This window comes from Pocillopora verrucosa, chromosome 1 (genome assembly GCF_036669915.1).
Source record: "Pocillopora verrucosa isolate sample1 chromosome 1, ASM3666991v2, whole genome shotgun sequence".
Lineage (NCBI taxonomy): Eukaryota > Metazoa > Cnidaria > Anthozoa > Scleractinia > Pocilloporidae > Pocillopora > Pocillopora verrucosa.
In genome coordinates this window covers 32,752,659-32,773,946 of record NC_089312.1, presented here as the reverse complement: position 1 = coordinate 32,773,946, position 21,288 = coordinate 32,752,659, and the positions used below count along the sequence as shown (strand labels likewise).

The window sequence follows — 21,288 nt, the reverse complement described above, 5'->3', positions numbered from 1 at the left end:
ACAGCACCCTACGCTTTCGATTCATCAGAAATTCTGGTACTTGACCAATATCTCTTTTTAAGTAGATTAAAATATAGTCTGTAAACTTTATGTAGAAACTCTGAAAATAACGGCTCTCGAGGTTTCCACAACAGTATTTCGCCCTTTAAGAAAACTGGACATAAACTTGGTAGGCCATGCTTAGTGAAATTAGTTGGTCGGAAAAAAATTTCGTATGAGCAACATTTATAACACTTTTACGGTAGTGGAGGCAACTATGAACTTTAGCCTCGTTTTATTATCATTTTCCTCGTAGATTAGATTTGAAAAAACTCACCAGAAATTCTACCACGCAATAAAATAGATAATATAGATTTAGCCAGTGCTTTAACAGCGGAGCTTCATCTAGTTGATTTTCACTGCGCTTCACCGTGTAAGAATTTCCCTCAGGTCGTTGGTGAGTTTATTTGCAGCAACTTAGCAACTGATCTTCGATTACGTAGACGAAAGGGGGAGGGGGTGGGGTGGGAAGAAACAGGTCGGGGGTGGGGGTTGTTATCATTAGTTTCATTGTTTAGTGAGACAGTTGCAGTGGTAATTAGTTGATTTTCATCTTCTTATTCAATTTCAAAAAGAACCTTTTTTATTCACCATATTTTGTAAAGTCTCTTATTCACGTTTCTGAAGTTTGGCAGACCATCTTGGATTTATTCGTCACAAGGTTGTTGGGTAATTGTTGTTGCTTCTAGAAATCTCCAGACTGCTGAGTCATGCTGACTTGCATACCATAGAACTTTCAAGAACATTTCATCAAGTCATGCATTTATTAAGTAGTACTACTAAAATAGTTCATATGTAAGCTTCTGGAATGTTCCAGAACACTTTGTGAACATTTATAAAGACTCACTAATGTGGTAGGAGTGGTATTTGTTGTTATCGGAGAGACGACGTTTTTGAAAGCTATACCGAGAGAGAGTTACTGCGGAAGATTGCTCATTTCAAGGAACTTTGGAGCCAGCAGTGAGATTGTGTCAGTAATTAATGAGCTGGGATATAGACTGTACCGGGCTTAATTAAGTTTATTAACAGTAAGTGTTGTGCTGCTTTTTAGGAGTCGCTCCTTGTTAAGAGCATTACTCGCTGTGCTTTGAAAGCAGTTGAGTTTTTGGGAATGAAGTGTTTTTCTTTCGGTTGGATTATACCGTAACAAAGTACCGATGGTCATTTCTGTTTCCGTAGCACACTACCATTAGCAAGCCGGAAACGAAAAGCAAGTGCTCGGTGAAATAACGTGACATGTTCTGTTTCCTTGCTTGTCGTTTCTTCATCTTTTCGTCAAACCCTCTGCTTTGAGCAACTACTTTTCACGTGATGAGAGTTTTCGTAGACACATACTTTAAATCTTTTTGCTTTTATTCTTAAAATGGCTGTAAGAAGTAGAGTTGTGAATAACAATTTTATAAGTTCCTTAAATGCCACATCCTGCGTGAATGAGATCAACATTGAGAAAAGCCGTTGCTCGCTGACATTCTTTCCCAAATCAGACTGGAAAAGACTAAAAATGAAGTGGAGACTGAACAAGAACAGAGCAAAAAGAACAAGGTGATACCAGTGATCAAGGCACCTTTAAGATAATACTCATTGTTCGTCGCAGACCAGAAACAGCAATGCTATGACAATGTTAATGGTTGTTACAAAAAGAGCGCTTTCAATGCCAGTCGTTACTTGTCTCCACGTTCGCAGAACGTTCGTTTCTCATTTAAGAGTGGATTATGGGGAGAATTCTTTTAAGCCTGTTTTTCTCTTCGACTTGAAATCGCCCTCTTTCCCAGTTCTCCTTCTTCTATTCCCCAGCCCGGCGATCTTACGAAAACTGATAGCCTCAGAATATGTAGACGCTGCTATGCAGAAATGTAGCGCAATGACAAAGTATAAAATGGTAATGTTTGTATTCAGTTTTGTAGAAACTAAGCCTAACAAGTTATAATCCACTCTGCTTAGACACAAGCTGTAGTAGTATTATTCACTCCCAATGAATAAAAAGTAATTACTATTTCATTAAGTCATCCCAAAACAAATCGTTCGCCGGCGAACGATGACTTCGAATAAATGCCACGAAAAGACAAAACAAAAAACTCTAACCGGTCTGCTCTAAAGTAAAACTGCCAAAATAACTGTAATACTTCTAGTTATTAAGCATGTATTTAATACTCGAACTAGCTTCATTTTTATGAAAAATAAGCAATCAAGCTAAGTCGCAAACCCTTATTTAAGTTGTGTTGGACAAAAAGTATGTTTATTAGCGAGGAGTCTAACTGCAATTGCAATTATTCACGTAGCTCTGGGAGTAGAAGCCCGTACTTTCGTTTCTTGAAGCTACTTGAATATAGAAATGAAACTATACAATTGTTGTTTAACGATCGTAACCAAAAGTGTCATTTGAGACAGTATTAAATTTCTGCATATTTTGTCCTTGTAGATCGCGTAAAATTGATGAGTACTGAGAAAATTGTCAGCTTCAGGACAGAAAATCGACCTAACGGCTTATTCTCTAAACTATAGCACAGCGAAATGAATGTATACTGAAATATTCGCATCCAGTAGATTATAAACTGATATTCTCTTGTCGCATTAAATTGGTAAAAAAAAAACTTAAAAACTATGTTATTATTTAACATATTTTGTTTATCACATTAGCAACATTAAATCTCGAACAAAATACCGGAAAAATGTGAGATATTCCAAAAGCTGTAATGAAGTTTTTAGTTCTTGCAAATACCCTCCACTGAGAAAGAAATACAGACCACATTTGTTCCGTCTTGGGACATTTCAAAAGAGCTGAGATCTCAGTTTAAAAAGGTCCCTTTTAGTGTTTTACCATATTTTACATTTCTTCTCAGGATTCATCCTGCTATCTGAGGGGCACTTGAAGACATCAGAGAACTCTTTCATATTTGAAAGAGAACCGATAACCCTAGAAACAAAAAAACAAATAAACAAACACACAAAGGATCAAAGAATCATCGAATTTCATTTCCTTTATATACCTGTTCGGTCTATACCCCCTCCCCCCCTTCCCTTGTTACAGGCGAATTTCTTTCTATTTCCCTTCGTGTATATGTACCTGTAATTAGCCAGGGTATGAGTGTCTGTTGTTGCCAGTTCATAGGCAGCTGACGGAGTAAATGCACTGCACCACATCTGTCGAGAATGAAAGATTTCCCAGGTTATTGTAATATACCCCAAAATGTTACCTCTCTATGATCTTATTGGTTAAAAAATGACGAGCTTGTTACGTTTTTAAGCAGGAAAGGGATGGAGTATGGACCCTTTCCGATTTGAGGGGGAGGGGGGGGGAGGGGGGGGAGGGGAGAGTGGCCGCTGAAACTGCTGCCCTGTAACAATTTATTTTACAATAATTTTCACATTCTTTCAAATTGCTGATAGAGAATGCTGTAAAAGTAAAGCGCGAACATCAATTTATTGTTCACGCTTGTTTTTGTTTGACTCGTGCGACGTACTTCACCGAAAAAAGAGGGACCTAGACCGCAGAGGGTGTCTCATCAAAGAATTTTGAACACTTCAAATACTTCAATCCAGATCTTTACCTGAGCGAAGCTAACGAACAAGAGCTGCTCATTTGTCATATTGAGGCCGGGCAGCCGAAGTTCAGGACCATTTTTGTTAACCCAGTCTTTGTATCCCTGTTGGTAAGAACAAAACCTATAAGATCACATTCATTCTCATTAACCAGAATTTTCAAACCGTAAAAAATTGCGCCAACCATATGATTCTCATCACTGATTACTTGCATTTAAAAAGCATCGGAAATTTTTTTGTCGCGGTTTGAGATTTCGAAGTTAAAACTAACCGTTTGAACATTTTCTTCTGATTTGCCAAAGAATCGATTAAAGACACTGCAATTTCCAAAACAGTTAAGAGGCCTGGCCGCACAGGAAAACAAAAAGACGCACCTCACAGACAGCTTTTGTTCTGGTCATTACAAAGGGTAATTTTTCGAGCCAAGGTTTCTTTTTTGTAGCTTTCTTTTGTTCAAAAAAATCACCAAGAAACGGGGATAAGAGGTGTGTTTACGTTTTTAAAATCGATCCTATTGAACAGAGGAGATAGGCTTGACTGTTGTATGGCTTGGTTCTTTCCTCTTTTAGAATAACTTGCGATGCCTTTCTAAGAGAAACTCATTATCAAAGAATTGATTTGTTATCAATGTAGCCAAAACATTTACCCAGTAAGCCAGTCTGATTCCTCCATTGTCGGCGATGTTTTCACTCAGAGAGAGCTCTCCATTAATCTGTTTGAAAGGTAGATCATAAATACAATTGAAGAGCACTTTGGATCAGCTAAAAAGTTTGAAAGAGTATTACTTAAAAGAATTATCGATTGAAATTGTACTGCATTTGAAATCTCTTTTACAACTTATTGGAAACCAGTCTCATGCGAAAATTCTTTCATATCATTTCTAGGATACATTGTTTATTTAGACTTGATTAAAATGTGATGAGCAGTTTTAATATAAAATATTTCTTTTTTAAAATGTTAACAAACAGTATTCTAAAAAGTTCCACAAGCACCAAAACAACAAATATTGTAAGTATGAATCCAAGAGACGAGTACGAAGCAGTCAACGAGGGCTAAGTAACCTGGTTAGAGCACACAGAGCCTGCTAATTACCTTTCCGGGATTCGAACGCAAAGATCTTTCTCGAAGAACCTTAAAAGTCTCAAGAGCTGGAAAGCTACAGTGGCGCTGATATCCATTAAATTAACGACTTCTCTGCTTTTTTAGGTTATCATTCCATCAAAACTTACATGTATTGGACCATTTTCGCCGTCCACAGAGTATTTGTTGTATTGATCGACGAAACACTTTGACTTCTCTTCGAACTTTTTTGAAGTATCTGCAGTCCACCAATCGCCTGTTATCTCTCCATTTTCGTTGAAATATCTCCCTGGTATAAGAAACGTATGTTAGTTACCGTGAATGGCAACCTGCTTAATGTAGTCGTTCTTCACTGAAACCCACAATCTGTTGACGATTATTTTAATCAAATTACACCATATCATTTCTTGGATACAACTCTGGATGTCAACCGTAATATGTAAGTATCATTCGATTTCTGTTTCGCGAACTAATAGCTTCTTTCCGTGTTCTCACGAGTCAGAGATCTGGTGCTGAGATAAAGGCGCGAGAACGAGGCTTTTTGACTGAAAAATGAAAACTGCCTTAATCGCCATTCTTTAATCTAATTAAATGCTCTGCATCAAAATTTTGTAGTTCAGCGTCTGTGTGTAATCTGCCACTGACCTATTGCGTCAAACCCGTGTGAAAGCTCATGACCAAGAACCATTCCTACTGCTCCAAAGTTGACTGCCCTAAAAGTGTGAGATATGAAAGGTTAGAGCTTAGATAATTTAAAACGAAACCTTGCCCCTGAATAAATGATAGGGGTACTGTCTGCAAATGACATATACAACGATGATGTTTGCTTTAGAATTTTTTATATCAGTGTTTGCGGAAAGCTAAGCTTTGGTCAAATCAGATCTTTTTTTTTTTTGAGCTTATCCTCTTGCGCGTGATTTGCCCTTCGTGCACGTTTCAAGTTTGTGTTGTGCTTTCCACGCGCTGCCTCCGCTTGACTAACACGCCCTTACATAAAACCTTCATACCTGGGTGCTTTTCGTCCGTAATAAAATGGAGGCTGCAGAATTCCTGCCAGGATGTCTAGTCGATCATGAATAAAAAAGAAATGTTTGGTTAACTTCAATGAACAACTGGAGTTTGACACAGACTTTGAAACAAAATGATATTGGGATCGTTCTTACTTGGTCCCTAAATTGAATGATACGCAAGGGCTTCATCAGTTACTGTACTACCCGTTGAACACCCCAACACACCTCCTTCATTTGATATTTTTCTAGCACTGAAGTAGTTTCAAGGAAATTTTAAAAAAAGGAAAACAAAGAACACGCACACTGCTTTTTCCTACAACGATTCTTACTTATTTCGTTTCTATTAGGCAGGTAAAAAGCGTTGACCAGCTGAGGGCCGACAAACCACCTGTGAAAATCAAATGAAAAAAAATGGGTGAGACAAAAGAGAAGCAGAAGTTAAACATGCCATTACATTGGCTTCTGTAAACAAGTTTAAAAAAAAGGAAAGGGAGTAAAGACAGGTACTCGAACCAAGTGGTCAATCAAGCCGGAGCTCATCTCGCTTTCCATATTATGAAGCAACTAAGAGTATCAGTACTCCCCTCTGGAAGGGATGCCATTCCATCACCCCCCAGGTTTTCACCAGACATCCCTGTCAATTCGCCAGTACCCATGTACATTCCTGGGTGGAGAGAGAGGTATTGTGAGGGAAAAGTATTTTGCTCAAGAACACAACACAATTACACAGCCTGGTCTCAAACCCGAAACTGTCGACTCGGAGTTCTGCATACTAACTAGGAAGCAACCGCGTCTCCCAAATAGAGGAAAAGAAATTCGATAGAAATCGTAAACTAAACAAAGATAGATAACAACGAGCAACAGTAGCCAAGGCTTCATGCTGGACCTTTTGACGCAGATATCACTGCACTATTTTTTACCAAGCTCTCGCGTCTAACGCTCGCACGCCGTAACATGAGGACCTCATGGCAACGAAGTTTAGTGCCCCACTACTTAATTGGTAACTACTTACTGTTCTTTGTCGACTGGAGTCTTGAGTCTCGAAAATTGAGAGTGTGTTCGCCATTTCATCACATCCAAGGCATTTCTAAAATAATTACTGCGACTAACGTTAACCTTAAAACAAATGATGACAACGGAATGAAATTAATCTTTTTAATGTCAAGTCAAACAAGCTTCAGGAACTGAATGAAGAGGGACCACTCCTTAATTATTTGGGGTGAGGGGTGGGGGTAGAATGAGAGGAGATCATCAGAATACTACAGAGCCTAATCAGGAAGAGTACGTAAACTTTTTCATGACACAGGCAAAGTTCTTGGACACTTCCCTTCCACCTCAGGGGAGGAACTGGGTCCTAAGAAGCGCGCAACTTATACATGTTCCAAAGTTGCGTCAACGGTACTTACATCTTTGTAATACTCGTTCAGTAAAGTTTCATTGGCACAGAGCTTCGGAAAGCCAACCTTGTTTTTCATTGCCTTTTCCTGCAATTAATTAAGAGCTCGTCAAAGAGTCATCTGAAGTTAGCTATTTAGAGTTATATTTATTCTTTTGCCGAGTGAATACCTAAAGTTGTTCAGAAAGATTTCAAGGAGCGATTCCCTTGTGTATGGGTACCTCGCAGAATGAATCTTCATTTCACGAGGCTATATTCCATGTGTATAGGACTATATAGTGATCTGTATTCGAAGCTTCCCTATAGTTTTAGTTTTCTCTGGTCCGCGATCTACCCCGTCACCGTCCTGCTTCATTTTTTGGATATTTTTTCTATCGTGATCTTCCTCTCGACTTGAAAAAAAAAAAAGGATGGAGGGATACAATGTTACGAGGAGAAAGTTTGTACGGCTGTAATGCAGGTCTAAAAAGAAAGCCAATTTACTGAAGTTGTCATACTGAGGATTTGTGCGATTAAGGACAATGGATCAATAATTATGGCAGAATAACGAAAAAAAAGGGAGAATAGCTGAGTCCTAGGAGTTGAAGGGGTTGCTAAATCAAGCTACCAATCTAAGTTAAATATAAAACAGTGCTAACCTTTTCAATTATCTTTTGGCGTGTTTGTTCATCGATCCAATCGTCGCGAGATGTCTCGTCTCGAAAAGTTTGCCTTATAGTTGACATCATCTCTTGTATCTTCAAATAATCATATGATAAGCTGATTGATACAGGCGCTTTGATTGGTTCTTACCTATGATCTATTGGAAGACGGACCCACAGATAACATCACCATCAACAACATTTCGCTTTTTTTACCATAAAAAAAAGTAGATTCGATGTGGCGATGGGTCTATACAATAAATTATGACAGATGAAGTGAAATTGTGATAGGAACATCAGTGACACACTCGGCTGCGCTTCGTGTATCTCTTTTTTGTTCTTACCACATTTTGATTTCAGCTGTGCTCAGAAATAAGCGACAAAAATCTTACAAAGCCGTAACTGCTACCTCGGGATTGCTCAGGTTGGGTAGGAACCGACATAAAATGGGTACTAATCGAACGAGTTCAAACCTTTCGTGGGTACGGAACGACTGGATATCATCTCAATTATTATCACCAATAAACAGGAATTAGGGAAAGGTTTAGTTTCTCACTCACAAATGGTATGATTTCAGTGTCGAAGGCGTTGGTAACATACATATAACCCAATGCATAAGTAAGCCCATGGTAATAGCCATTCATTTCTTCCACACAGTACAACCATCGAGGCGTGGCCGATTTCTTTCCCTCTACTTCCTTTTGATATTCCAGTTTAGCTTGTCGGAAATCACGTGACAGATATGGAACAGAAGAGCGCACGAGCGTCCACATCATGTAATTCGACAGGATTCTGAAAAGAAAATTGTTCATGTTTGGCGCACTGACAACTTAAAGTATTTGAGTTTAAAGGAAAAGATCTACGTTGATCATCTTCGAACTGCTACCGGTGGAAATAATTTTTGGGGTAATTTAAGTCTGAAAAGAGATTATTATTAGAAATTAGAGTACACGTCTAACTGACATTGAGGTGAGAAGTTTCACCGATTCCAGCTTACCTCTTATCTGTCTCATAAACAATAGAGGACAAACTCTTCAGATACTCTGGCGATGGGACGAGAATGTTGTCAGTGATGTTCACCCATACGTTGAAAGGTTTTAATACATCGTTAATGTAGTTTAACCACGTGAACTAAAAGAAAATCAAGCATCGCTTTTAATTTTACACATGAGAAATTTAACTATCATAGCAAAAATAGCCTTTTTCATGTCGTATAACTCGCTGGTTGTGGCAAAAAATTCACAGAGAGCAGAAGAACTTCTGTTGCAAAGACATTTGCATTCGGAAAAAAAAAATTTTCTCTAAGCAATTCGCTTATTCTGGGAATTGTTTGCCAGAAAATTAAAATTTTCAGCGATCATAAGTTCCGACAGAGTCTCAATTACAGCTGTAATTGATTGTAGTTTGTTGTGATGCTCATGAAAAGTGATCTGACATTGTTTTGGTTTTCTGCATAAATTCAGTCTGTGGTTGATCTTAAAAACTCGCGTCATCCTCTCAATCAATCAGACGCAAAACGAAAACCAATCACAACTTGGTCGCCCGTGTTTTCCGACGTTACTGATGGTTTGACTGTTTTTAATTTGAGCCCTGATCGGCTAATAATAGTGTAAACCTTTGTTACGACTGACATTATTTTGGTTTTGTTTTTTCGACATTCAGTTGAAACCTTTTCTAACAACTTACTTTGAAACCAGGTGCTTGTCGTTCGAGTTCTGATATGTTCATGTTGCGATGGTAATTACGCATTAAAACGCTCCTCGGTGGAGTGATCTGAAATAACAATAGGGAAAAAGCTGCAGCTTTCATGCAAAATAGCCTTAAATAACTAAGAGTGAGGATATTTCGTTCTGCCAACATAGATGGTTGACCATCAGGTAACCAGACAGTTCGCTAGTATCTATCCATATTTCTGGGTTGAGAGAGGCTCTGTTTGGATAGAAGACAAGGAGATGAACCCGGCCTGATAAAACTGATGGGAAATTTCGATTCCACGATAACACCTCTCCGTCGCCTCTCCCTAGTCTCTCCCCACCCTCCCCTCCCCCCCCCCCCCACCTATCTTTCCCGCATAACTAAGTCAAATACTCCAGTGAGAACGTTTCATTTGCCTTGACGGACAAAGAACAAACTTTAATTTCCCGATATAAATGAAATCAAGTGGATTCGCTAACTTTTCTTTAAAGCAAAATGGCAGATTATCATTTGCGTACGTTTGCCAGCCTTGTCTCTAGCTCCATAACCGCCGCCATTTGATCTCTTGTGTCGTTTCCTCCGCCAAGAAGCTTTCCCACTTTTGTCATGAATTTCAGATAAGCCAATCGTGTCTAAAATGGAATATAACGATTACTTTAATTCATTTTGAATGGCAGAACTGGTCGGTACAGGTATTATCTCGGCCTTTTGGTCTTCAACGACATAGCGAACCATCGTGCGTGGGGGGAAGGAAACAACAAATTTAATGAAATTCAAGATCTCATATAAGTTCTTCTTACTGTCTGCCTTAAATTTTACGTACTTTTGGCCCTAAAGTTGATGTCAATTCACACAATATCCTCTGGTTGATATTTTCCACGTCCTCTCATTACCTTTGTCTTTAGCAATGTATCGGGTGATTTGTGCGAGTGAAAGCTTTTACCCTAAAAGCTTTTATACTCTGGTATTTCTTAGCCGTCGTTTACAAAGTGACACTGATGAATTAACTCAGTTTGCACATTTTCAGAACGGAAACCCTTATGAAAAATTTCCTATTTTTCAATTTTTTAAACGATATCTTCCCACCTTGCTAAGGGACCTCTCTCGATGGAAGAATAGAAAACAATTTTTTTCAGTTTCCCCACGCTTTGCCTTCATAATGGCTTAAGCTCGCAGGTTTTTTCGGCTTTGCCATTGTGACTGTTTAAGCTCTAAAATAATGGTCGGACCGCACCATCAGGAGACGTAATCTGCTTATCTTAGTAAGTACTGTCTCAGCGTTTTTCCGACAACTTGGTGTGACTGTATGATCGAGTAGAAAACTTTTAGTGATTAATAGAGAATACCTTGTTCTCCGGGGCTAGGTACTTCTCACGAATCAGACTTAAAGAAGGAGGCATTATCTGCAAAAAAGCATACAATTTTGACAAATTTAGCCAGTTGTAGTCCAAGAAGCTTAATTGATTATCGCTGTAAAAGGCTACAGTGTTCCGTTCATGATACATATTCTTGACTCTTTTTCCTTTCTTTGGTTTGGAGCATACCTCGCCATGTCACCAAACGTTCCAAATGCAAATTTTAGTCTATTGAAAGCCACTATTTTGTAATTCCCTTCACCCCGGAAATATATTTATTACCTTACAGTAAACAAGCACATCGAAATGAGAAACTCTCAAAGCCCGAGAGAGCAAGCAATGTATGGAAACCTTTTTTTTTCTTTTTTCATTTTTTTTCCACTTTGCACGGCTCGTTTACAGAGGTCTGTCAATATTTACGTCCAGCTTAACAACGGGAAACGTCCTCAATAAAGAATTAGGCGGTAAGACCTAAAAATACCAAAATTAGACTTCGAAAAAGCTTAAACAGCATAAACAAAATCCCTGGGGATAATGAACTTACTAAAAGGTGATCGACAGCCCAGTGATTCGTTGCATTAAATTGACCTGTTTCAGTCAACATAATACGATATGTTGTGAATCTTATTAGGCATCTTGGCCTTTTTCAATTGCAAGCTTTTGTCGTCGAAATGTAATCATTATAAATTATTCAATGGTCAATGTTAGCGCCACCATGACCCTTTTGCCGTTTGTATAGCTGTTACCGATAACCCTTTCGGGGGGGTCGTATGATACCTGTACATTAACGATAGCCTTAAGTGTGCATCGAAATATGTCAGTGATGTATTACTTGATTTACCGACGCTCGGTATCCTTTGATTAACGCGTTGGAAAAAAAAACCACGAAAGGTTCTCTCTTAGGCACCTTACACAACTTGGGGGTCTGCCACCCGTTTGAGAAAACAAACAATAGTAAGCAAATGGTTTTATGATTACAATTTAAAGCGTGGCATTGAAATTGGTAATGGCCATAATCATTTGATGAGCTCTAAAAGACAATAATTGTCCTAGTAATGTAATACCTGTAATATGTGTTTCGAAGAGTTGAAAGGGTTTACATTCAAGCCTAGTACAAACATAGGTGACCCGGTCGAAAAATCCCTTTGAAACTCCGCTAAAAGTTTGATAGGATTCCATGTTGACTCGTTCCAAGAAGCATCACTAAGAGGCCACGAACCGAGTCCGGTGATGAGGCTTTTTACTTCGTTTAAGGCAGTTTTTTCGATTTCTTCCTCAGCCATGCATGACTTGAAATAGTTTCTAGTTTTCCAAACAGCGTGTTCTTTGGGCAGCTCATCATTTTGTAGCAGAAGTAGCAACACTTTTTCGCTGTTAAGCTTGGCCAATTTTCCAAAAGTGGAGAACCAGTTGAGAGATGGCGGGATGGGGTTGTGCTTTATCCAACCGTCGCAGGAATAGTGGAAGAAGTCCTTACACGGGTCGACAGACTCGTTCATGTTCCTCTTCAATGCAGATGCCACTGCCAAACATGCATCCGAAGCGCATTGCTTTTGCATTTGTCCATTCTTCCCATCTGCTTTACCCGCTATATCTTTCTCATGGTCACGAGAAGCAACCACAACAAGATACACAGTGAGAGCAATGCAGATGAGAAGCAATGTTACACAAGCGAAAATCAAACCCATGACCACTTTCTTCCTCCCTTTAGAGTAAAAGAGAGAACGACTTGATTGAGAGTGGACACCCAAGCTCATGGTGCTTGAAGTAAAACCCGGCTCTGTATCAACTTTAGATCCATTTGAATCCATCTTAACTCCAGGTCCTTGTTACGTTGCCTCCTGCGGTAGCAACACTAGAGTGCTTACTTAACATCCAAACGTTTTGTATGTGTTTTATTTTATGACAGTATTGACATGGAATTCCGTAATGAGCTGACGTCAGATTGTGACATAAGATAAGCTTGTTTAAGTGCGATGTTTACACTAAACATTCTTTTGTTTCGAGATTTCCTTAGAAACCTTTCGGAACCTTTTATGAGGCGTACTGCCTGACAAAGGGTTAATTTTTCCTCTCACTCTTTCTTATGCTCGCAATGACATGCATTTTGTTATCTTTGACTTATATCTCTTTTGGTCGCCACCCAGCGTTGCAAGAAGATCAATGCAAGGTGCACAGTTAGATATAGTGTGCTAAACTACGCGATTTCCCAAACATAATCACGGCCTGAAGTTTAATGATAATCTGAAGTTTCGAACTACATCCGCTGTAAGATCAACCTCCAAACATCAATCCACGGAAATTTAAACGTGTTCACAAATGAAGACAAAACACAAGAAAAAACAAACCAAACAAGGTAAAACAAAAAAGAATTAAAGAACAACGCAAGCCAAGATTGCATCATATGACTATTTGCCTAACGCAAAACTTGACTCCACCCACCTGAGCACTGTTATGATAAGTCAGTCAACATAATTGCATTAAGGGCACTCTAATTGTCAGATAAAAGGGCCGTCTAGACTCATTTCACCAGAATGATGAGTGATGAAAATGAGAAGATGAAATAAACAAAACAGCTGTGGGTCAGTTATAGCCGCAAAAATTTTTAGCGGAGACAATAATTAGGCATGTTTAGACGGAGTAGAGATTTCTTTTTAATTACAGAGGTCTGCTTGTTAACAAAAGACGTGTAAAGAGGTTTCACATCAATCCGGGTTCTTTGAATTCAGAATTGATGTCTCTCTTCGGCATATCAGATTTGAGCAGGAAGCCATCGCAATCCGTCTGTAATTTACACTAAATGTATGGGTTATACCGCTCCAAGTTCTATGCTGTTATGATCTAACACTAAATACATGCGTATATCAAAGCTAATGAAACTCCAGTTAACCTCGTTACCACAGACGTGTTGTCGTCCTTTTGAACGAAGTACCACTTGAGGAGACTTTTCAAGAATTTGAGTTCACAATTGACTGTCAGCCACCCTGAGAGAGGACCGGGTGTGAGCAAATTTCGTGACTTTCGGGCAGGGGTCATGACGAAAAAAAAAAAACCAGTTCTTCTACTATCTATCCAACAGAAATTATACCACCACTGCATTACAAACTGACACTTTCCAACAGTCTATGATTTGCACGAGCATCACAGAAACTCTCCACTTTGCCGGATTACGTCTTTCTGATTGGACGCCGAAGTTTTGCACAATGTACCAAGCATGAGGCTCCACGGGTATTTCTCATGAGTCAAGCATTACTCACCACACTCTGAGTGGCTATTTTCCGAGGCTCGGAAATAATTAAGTTGAAAATAAAAAATTGACCCTTTCATTTCCTCCGGCGGAAGACTTTTGACCGAAGTTATTGAGATGTCCATCCATCGGAAAAGAGGTTGCTTTGTTTAGACATGTGTTAAACTGTCATATGACAACTTTCAGAGTTGTTTCCAACTTTGTGGGCCCTTCACGGGAAGCGAGCTGAAAGAAGGTCAGTGGGAAGAAGAAAAAAATCGACGGTTCTATGATAGAATGATTATTGACTAAGTAAGGTCGAGCCAGACAGAAAAATATCTGGCTTTTAGAAATAAGGCTTGGACCTTGCTGCGCTCGGTCCGTACGCGTCATGGCCTAGTAATTTTTTTTAGTACTGTTTTATAGGCCATGACGACCCTGTTGCATAGCAGGAGTTCCGCCTACTTGTCTTCTTTTCGTCTTTGGTACAGATGTCGCGGCCCCCCTGTAGGCCCAACTCCGCAGAATGCTGCTTGCTTGAGTTCAAGTGTCAGTTCTTCACCCTCCGGGTGCGACGGACCTTTGCGATTCAAGCTTCCGCTTTTACTTACTGTTAAACTTTCATTTACTGCCAGAAATTAATTTATTTACCAATGCCTGATAAAATGTGTAATTATTCTTTAAAGATTCGTTCATTTACTTATTCATCTTTTAATCCATTACGTATCTTGCATACTTTTAGTTTTTAAATTTGTAATTTTTTTTTTATACGAGCGTCTTGTTTTGTCGAGCATAATTATGCTTCAAAGCACTTCCTGGAGAGGTAAAAAATTGATTGCTTGATTGATTGATACCCGTCAACACTTATTTTAACTGGGATCTATCGGATGACGAGCACCAATTTGGGTTAGGGGAGTATCTTGTAATAATTAAGATTCAATATTTCAAAAGATGGTAAATTCAGGGCAGATATGGCTCATTTTATGTGTTGCCGGTTTTGATTAAACAAATGAGATGATAATTTGCTGAATCCTTTCGAGTCGATAGACCGAAATTTGCCTTTTACAGCTTCTCCTTTGTCCTTCCGCAATATTCCACCATAAAGCGTAGATCTAGGAGGTAAAGCCGTTTCAAAGAGCCCGCTCTCAGAAGCCCTAAGATTGACGTGTTTCTGTAGATACAAAAAATCACTCTGTACTAAACCGATCGAATGCAGTTTTTTGGTAAGTGGACGAGTGTTACACTTCTGTCACTTCTGAAAGGTTTATTTCCTGTCTACGAAATTGGGCCTAGATATATGCCAGACATGTTCTAAAGAAGAAAAAGAAACTGAGGGTTTTCCAAATTTTCCGATCATTCAGGTGTCTACCGAAAACCCCAGCCGGGTAGCGAGATTTTTTAAATACGTACAGTGTTATATTTGCTGTGTCATGTATTCTCCAAAAAATAGACAAAAAATTCCAAAGTAACAATCATTCGCCAGTTTAGTCGAGTAGATTCTAACGAATCATGCATCACCGAATCGAAGATCGAAGTACTTCACCCACTGCTCCCCTACATTTAATGGAAAAACAGTGATGAAGGAAAAAGGTGTGAGTTAATAATCACGTAAATGAAGGGGGCAAGTTTCTATAGAAACTGTGGTGCTGCGTCGCTGACGGGTATTTCGTAGCAAATGACAAAGGGCTGACGCTCCAAAACGTCAGCTTTGAAACTCTTTACGATGGTCAATTTTAATTATCAACGCAGTTGAGAAAACGCAATAGTCACGTGGCCGACATGTGATCAACGAAATAGGTTACAGCACTACCATGTGCAAAGGGTGCTACACCGGATGTTGATTTCTGACCTATTTCAGCGTAAGCGAAGTTAAGTCGGACTTTGCTCTTCTAACGAATCACCAATGAAAAGTTCATCTCAGTTCCCCCTTTAAAAGCTTTGCTGCTCGTCATCTCCTGAGATGCTATTGGGTGAGTGAATTTGGTCGATGCTTTAGTCCCTTAAAGATTGGATAAAATATTATTAATTGATTAACTTTGACATCTACGAAAGGAATAACAACAGAATGGTGCATGACGCACTTTTTGAGTACCAAATAAATCTGTTGCCCGGTTGAAATGATTTTACGTTTACTCTGGCACAAAGATGCTTCCTCTAGTGTCAAGATAAGAAATTTAATTTGTTTTCTGCTTATTAAAAGTTGAATGGGCTGTGCATTTGAAGGTTAAAAACATTGCCGATGAATGATCTGTATGCGCACGGATTTCGGTTTAACTCAAATTGACCTATAAATATCTTACACAATGATTTGACAATCTTAATAAAAGGAAAAGGCTTGACAAATTTCCAAAATCTGTAGTTTCTAGCTTTTTTTTTTTTTTATTTATCATGAACTAAAATGAAGATTAGTTAAAAAATGATAATGAATATTAGAACGAAGCGGGAGGCCATATCTTTACCACAGAGTGATTCCGGGCAGCAAACCACATCCGTAGATAAGTGCATATGCTCTTCTTTGGCTTCTCAATCAAAACTGGCATTTAATTACCGATTACCGAGAAATTACTCTCTCAAAGATAAGAACCAAGGCAAGGAAAACAGTCGATGAATACTGGGTACAGACGCAGTCATTTCGTTTAATCCATTACAGAAGAGGTTCGTCTCGATTTTTACAACAAAAATTACTGTTATATTTGCGTTTTAAGGGCTGAAATAAGTTTCTTGTATATAGCTATATTAATGGGTAGATACGATAAGCTGTTCAATAAATCAAACGTATAATCTAATTTAATAGTTGTTGGGTACAAAATTCTAACCTGGATTATGGATTATGGCTTATAACTTTAGGTAAATTCACAACTTCGATCTACTTGAATTCCAATTGAATTAATTCCTCTTCTTTCAAGCATTTACCGAGCTGGTTATTTCACTGACCTTTTAAGCCAAAATTTGATGAAAACACAACACGTTTTACAATCTAAATAGATACAAATAAACTCAAAAATCGTATTCGAGTAATTATTTCAGTGTTTTAAACTTTCACCCACCAAGCTGTTACTCACCGGAAAAGGAATATTTCAGTTAAAGTTTTTGGTTTCTTTTCCTCAATCAAACACAGCCTTACACAATTTTTTTTATATTCATAAGATTTCGACGTCTTCAAGTTTTTTTAATTTCACATCTATAAGTCAAATTTCCCACAAGCAAAGCTTATAAAATGCCTGGCAAAGCACAGCACGTAAATTGATAAACAAAACGTTCCGATGAAGTCGAAAGGTCTCTCCATAGAAGTTCTCTCTAATGATTTCAAATCATTGATTATATTTTAAAGATCCAGACATAAAATCTAACACGTATGGTTTGAAATTTTGCAAGGACTTGCTCTGTTATTAATCTGTGGAATTATGTATCTTTATTTCAATTGGTTACGTAAGTAACAGCAGCAGCAGTGCTAGAGACAGAAAAGAAAAGGAGAAAGAGAAACTGAAGCACATTGAAACATTGAATAATAACTCACAATGATCACAACAGTACAAATGTCACCAGCAGCCAACATCACTCGCTTTGTAGAATTGATTCAGGGATGTTGCTTGACATTTTGAGTTTCAAACCAAGCTTTGCAACTGAAGCAGAAGTACAGCCCAACCTCGATTATCCGGACCTCAATTATCCGGATTTCTCAATTACCCGGAGTTTGTCTCGCTTTCAAAAAGCAAAAGCAGCGCTCGCACGCGTCGCAACTAATAAAGAACATTCGATTGAGGTCTAGTTGGCTTAGAGTTGCTTTATTGCTAAGTGAAAATGAACTCTTAACATCGCCACAGCTGTCAGATGAGCAAATTTTAGAGAGCGTTGTTGAACAGTCTTCTTTGGAAGATGAAAGCAGCGGCGATTAGGAAGATGAAGGCCAAGATGAGAAAATTGTTTCGAACTCTGAGGCTGTTGAATGCTTTAAAAAGTGTTTATTATGGATGGAAAGACAGAACAATGTTGACGCTATCCAGATTGTGCAGCTTCGAAGAATGATGGAACTCAATGCGCACGCGATGTTCTTCTTTAAGACAAACTGACTTACTTCGACATTTTAGGCCTCTGTAAAAACATTTTTCACCAATTTTAATTGTTAATACACACTTGTGGAGGTATTCACAACAGTGTAGATGTAGACCACATTTTTTCAGAACGATTTGTAAATGTTTTGTTTCACGATTAAATGTCACTTTCTTCATTTAATCAGTTTTTGTATCTCATTAATATTCATATTCTTGATTATCCGGACTATTTCGTCCAGTCTCAACGAGTCCCGATAATCAAGGTTCAACTGTACTCCTTAAAATGTCGCTCAAATCTTTTTCGTTCAAATATGTTTGCTATTTTGCGCGGTCTTCTAGAGTCTCTTAGAAACAAGAGATTACTAAACTTTATCAGGAAAAGGTCACATTTTTTTATGTTTAGAGTAAACTGGTACCCTTAAGTTCTTACTTTAAGCCATTGTAAGCCTTTAAGGTTATCATAGGTTCTATCACTTTCTGTAACTGAAAAAAAAAAAAAAAACTCTAAAGAAGTAGTACAATATTTATCAGGCCAAGTTCAGATGTAATTTCTTTACTGTTATGAAAATCACTTACCAATATCATATGCTGAGAAGAGTTTTGAGGATCGATGTCAATTTCTACGCTGAAGAGGGGTGTGTCTGTAAGATCTCTGATCATTGTTTGCAAAACCTTAGACCATTCCCACTGCGAGGCGTTCCACGTTTTCTTATCCAAGGGCCAAGAGCCATATTTGGATATGTGTGGTGTCAGACTGGTGTTTGTTGCCTGTTCCACTGCTTCCTCATCAACGCAGGAGTGAAAGTAACGTTTAGTCTTCTTAACAGCACTTTGTTCCGGAAGCTCATCCACTTCTTCCATAAATTCACGAAGCTTCCTCGCGTTCTCGTCATCAGCTTGAATGAAAGTATCATACAAAATTTTTGAGGGAGGAATCGGATTTAGTCTGATCCAAGAAGCACAAGAATGTTCATAAAAGTTTTCACAGGGATCAACAGACGAGTTCATGTTCCGTTTCAAGGAAGCAGCAACCTGCAAGCAGTCCGAGGTGTAACAATGTTGATCTAGACTCATAGAGCCTCCAGGCGCTTTAGTCGGCTCCATGTTCGACCGATGATTCTTTTTTACTTCTCTGACAAGAAAGATGACTAAGATAAGGCAAGCGATGGCTGAAAGGACGGTAATCAACACAGCAGCCACGAGACAGGTGTTTTGGCGAGTTTTTCGGATGTAGAAGTCTTTTTTGAGTTGGTCAGCATCTTCACTATCTCGAAGATTCTTGTTTTTGTCAATTCCGAGCGCCTCTGTGCTTGATGTTCCGGCCGCGCCGTTCCATTCGTTTAAATTATGTGACATTATCATCATAAGGAAGCTACAACTGACTCGTAATAGCCTCTATGGAAAATCAACGTTCTTGATTTCGAAGCTAAATACTTTCTGATTAATGTCGAGTCATCCATCAGAAACTGACAATTAAAATCTTGTTATTTCAAGCCATTTAAGTCTAAAAATCCTATTGGCCCAAAACAAGAACATTGGCTTTTGATGATGGATAACTTGACAAGTAATTGTAAGGTTAGCATTAAAAGATCATAAGGACTTTTGAAAAAAAAGTTTCCAAACACAATGGAAAGACGAAAACAGCAGGTGAGGTCTGATGAATTAATACAATTGCTGGAAAAATGATCAAGTTACGGAACATTCATAACGTAAAACTGGAAAATTCTAAGCACAAAGATTCAAAAATTTTATATAAGGGCAAAGGAGAGTCTCTGTTCGAAAAAAATCAATATACTTGTCTGCATATGTTGTGTCACGTCTAAGTAATTTGAAGTAAATTGACCGTACACAATATTTTACCTAAAGAGTATTATAAAACTCTTTAAGTGCCGAGTTTAGAGGCTTTTCTTTGGCTTTTGGGGGTTGCTTTTGGTTATGATATAGCGGGGCTACCCATGAAGATTGTCATAACGGAGTTGCCCTCTTCAGTCACTCAACGAGAAGTGCAGACTCTGAGCTGAATTCGAACTTAGGGCAAATCGCTTTCGTGGGCAATATAAACGATTCATAACTTCTTGTCTGATTAATTGCTTCCGTGACTGATTATGGTCGATTATTTTTCAACTTAGGTCGATTGATACTTTTACCGAAAACGTTATTTGAAACAAGAGGATAGAGATCGGCTTTTAAGGCCTCGTAATTCCAAAATTTTAGGGAAGAAGTTACGGAAACAGACAAAAAGCGGCAAAAGTCCCATGAATTTAAAGCTTTGATAACCATTTTTAACACGCTCTTAATAACATGTAATAGCGTAGACTTGTGAACACGCTTTTTCCGTGTATTAGTGATGGATTACAGCTAGACTAACAGAGGCTTTTGGGGTTAACAAATAAGATTTGTCAACGGAAGGCTAGAAACATTTAATCATTGGGGCGGTCAGGAAATATTAACAATATTATTAAGAGGAACGTGCAGGAGAACACACAGTAAAATGTATGTTCATTTCGAAAATTCAAATAGCTACGGAATACTGAATGGATTATGTAATATTTACAACACAAATCCGCAAACTCCACTTTTTGTTTTCACGTGTTTTTTTTTTTTTTCTTTTCTTGTTGTTTTTTATTTATTTTTCCTCGTTGAAAATGACTCTAGAGGTCAAAACTATCATAATTCTCTACAAGTTTCCGGTAAATTTATCGAAAAGATGAAATCAGTATACGCCGAAACGGGAAAAAGACCTAAAATCAACATCCGAAAAGACTGTTATCTTTAGCAAACATTTCGAGAGGTCGTAGGCCGATATGCAACCTTGTGGATACTTGAAATTCTTTGGCGGGTTCGGTCATGGCCGAGGAACAACCCACTGACTGGTTTCAAATATGATTTCAGATTTCATAAACAATGATCAATTCCTGAAAATGTATGTTATAAATCTCAAAAGACCTTTCATCCTTTCCCACTTTGGTTCGTGTTCGTGTAAATCAGGATCAAGGATTCACCTCACGAAACTCTAATTACCTTCAACGGATTAACTTAAGTTGCGTTAAGTCTCCACAAGGAAAACGTTACCGACTTTGCAAAAAAAAAAAAAAGATTAACCGTGTTTCCTTCTCTCTTACTTAACCTAGTTAACACTTCCGATAACTTAAAAACCACATAGGGCCCTCAATCTCCTTACAACACTGGTTACGTAATTTTTCAAATTTCATTAGAATCTTGTTACCTTGGTCAAGCGAAAAAGTGACCTCTGT

At 38.4% G+C, this 21,288-nt stretch overlaps 1 protein-coding gene across 2 annotated transcripts; it reads right to left on the bottom strand.

Moving 5' to 3' along the window:
- Positions 1-1,393: 1,393 nt before the first annotated feature.
- On the bottom strand, positions 1,394-19,437 carry LOC131772535 (endothelin-converting enzyme homolog). 2 transcript variants are annotated; one of them, XM_059088460.2, is made up of 17 exons: positions 18,611-19,437; positions 10,748-10,804; positions 9,920-10,033; positions 9,393-9,479; positions 8,704-8,837; positions 8,267-8,498; positions 7,704-7,802; positions 7,076-7,153; positions 6,682-6,785; positions 5,999-6,057; positions 5,667-5,721; positions 5,305-5,372; positions 4,809-4,948; positions 4,226-4,291; positions 3,588-3,683; positions 3,104-3,180; positions 1,394-2,953 (listed from the first exon to the last, which is right to left on the bottom strand). In XM_059088460.2, exons 1-17 carry the CDS (start codon positions 19,397-19,399, stop codon positions 2,854-2,856), a joined length of 2,355 nt encoding a protein of 784 aa, XP_058944443.2. In that variant the 5' UTR covers positions 19,400-19,437; the 3' UTR covers positions 1,394-2,853. The 2 variants fall into 2 exon arrangements, with proteins under 2 accessions (XP_058944443.2, XP_066029239.1); XM_066173142.1 differs by lacking the exon at positions 18,611-19,437 and adding an exon at positions 11,821-12,584.
- Positions 19,438-21,288: the final 1,851 nt, after the last annotated feature.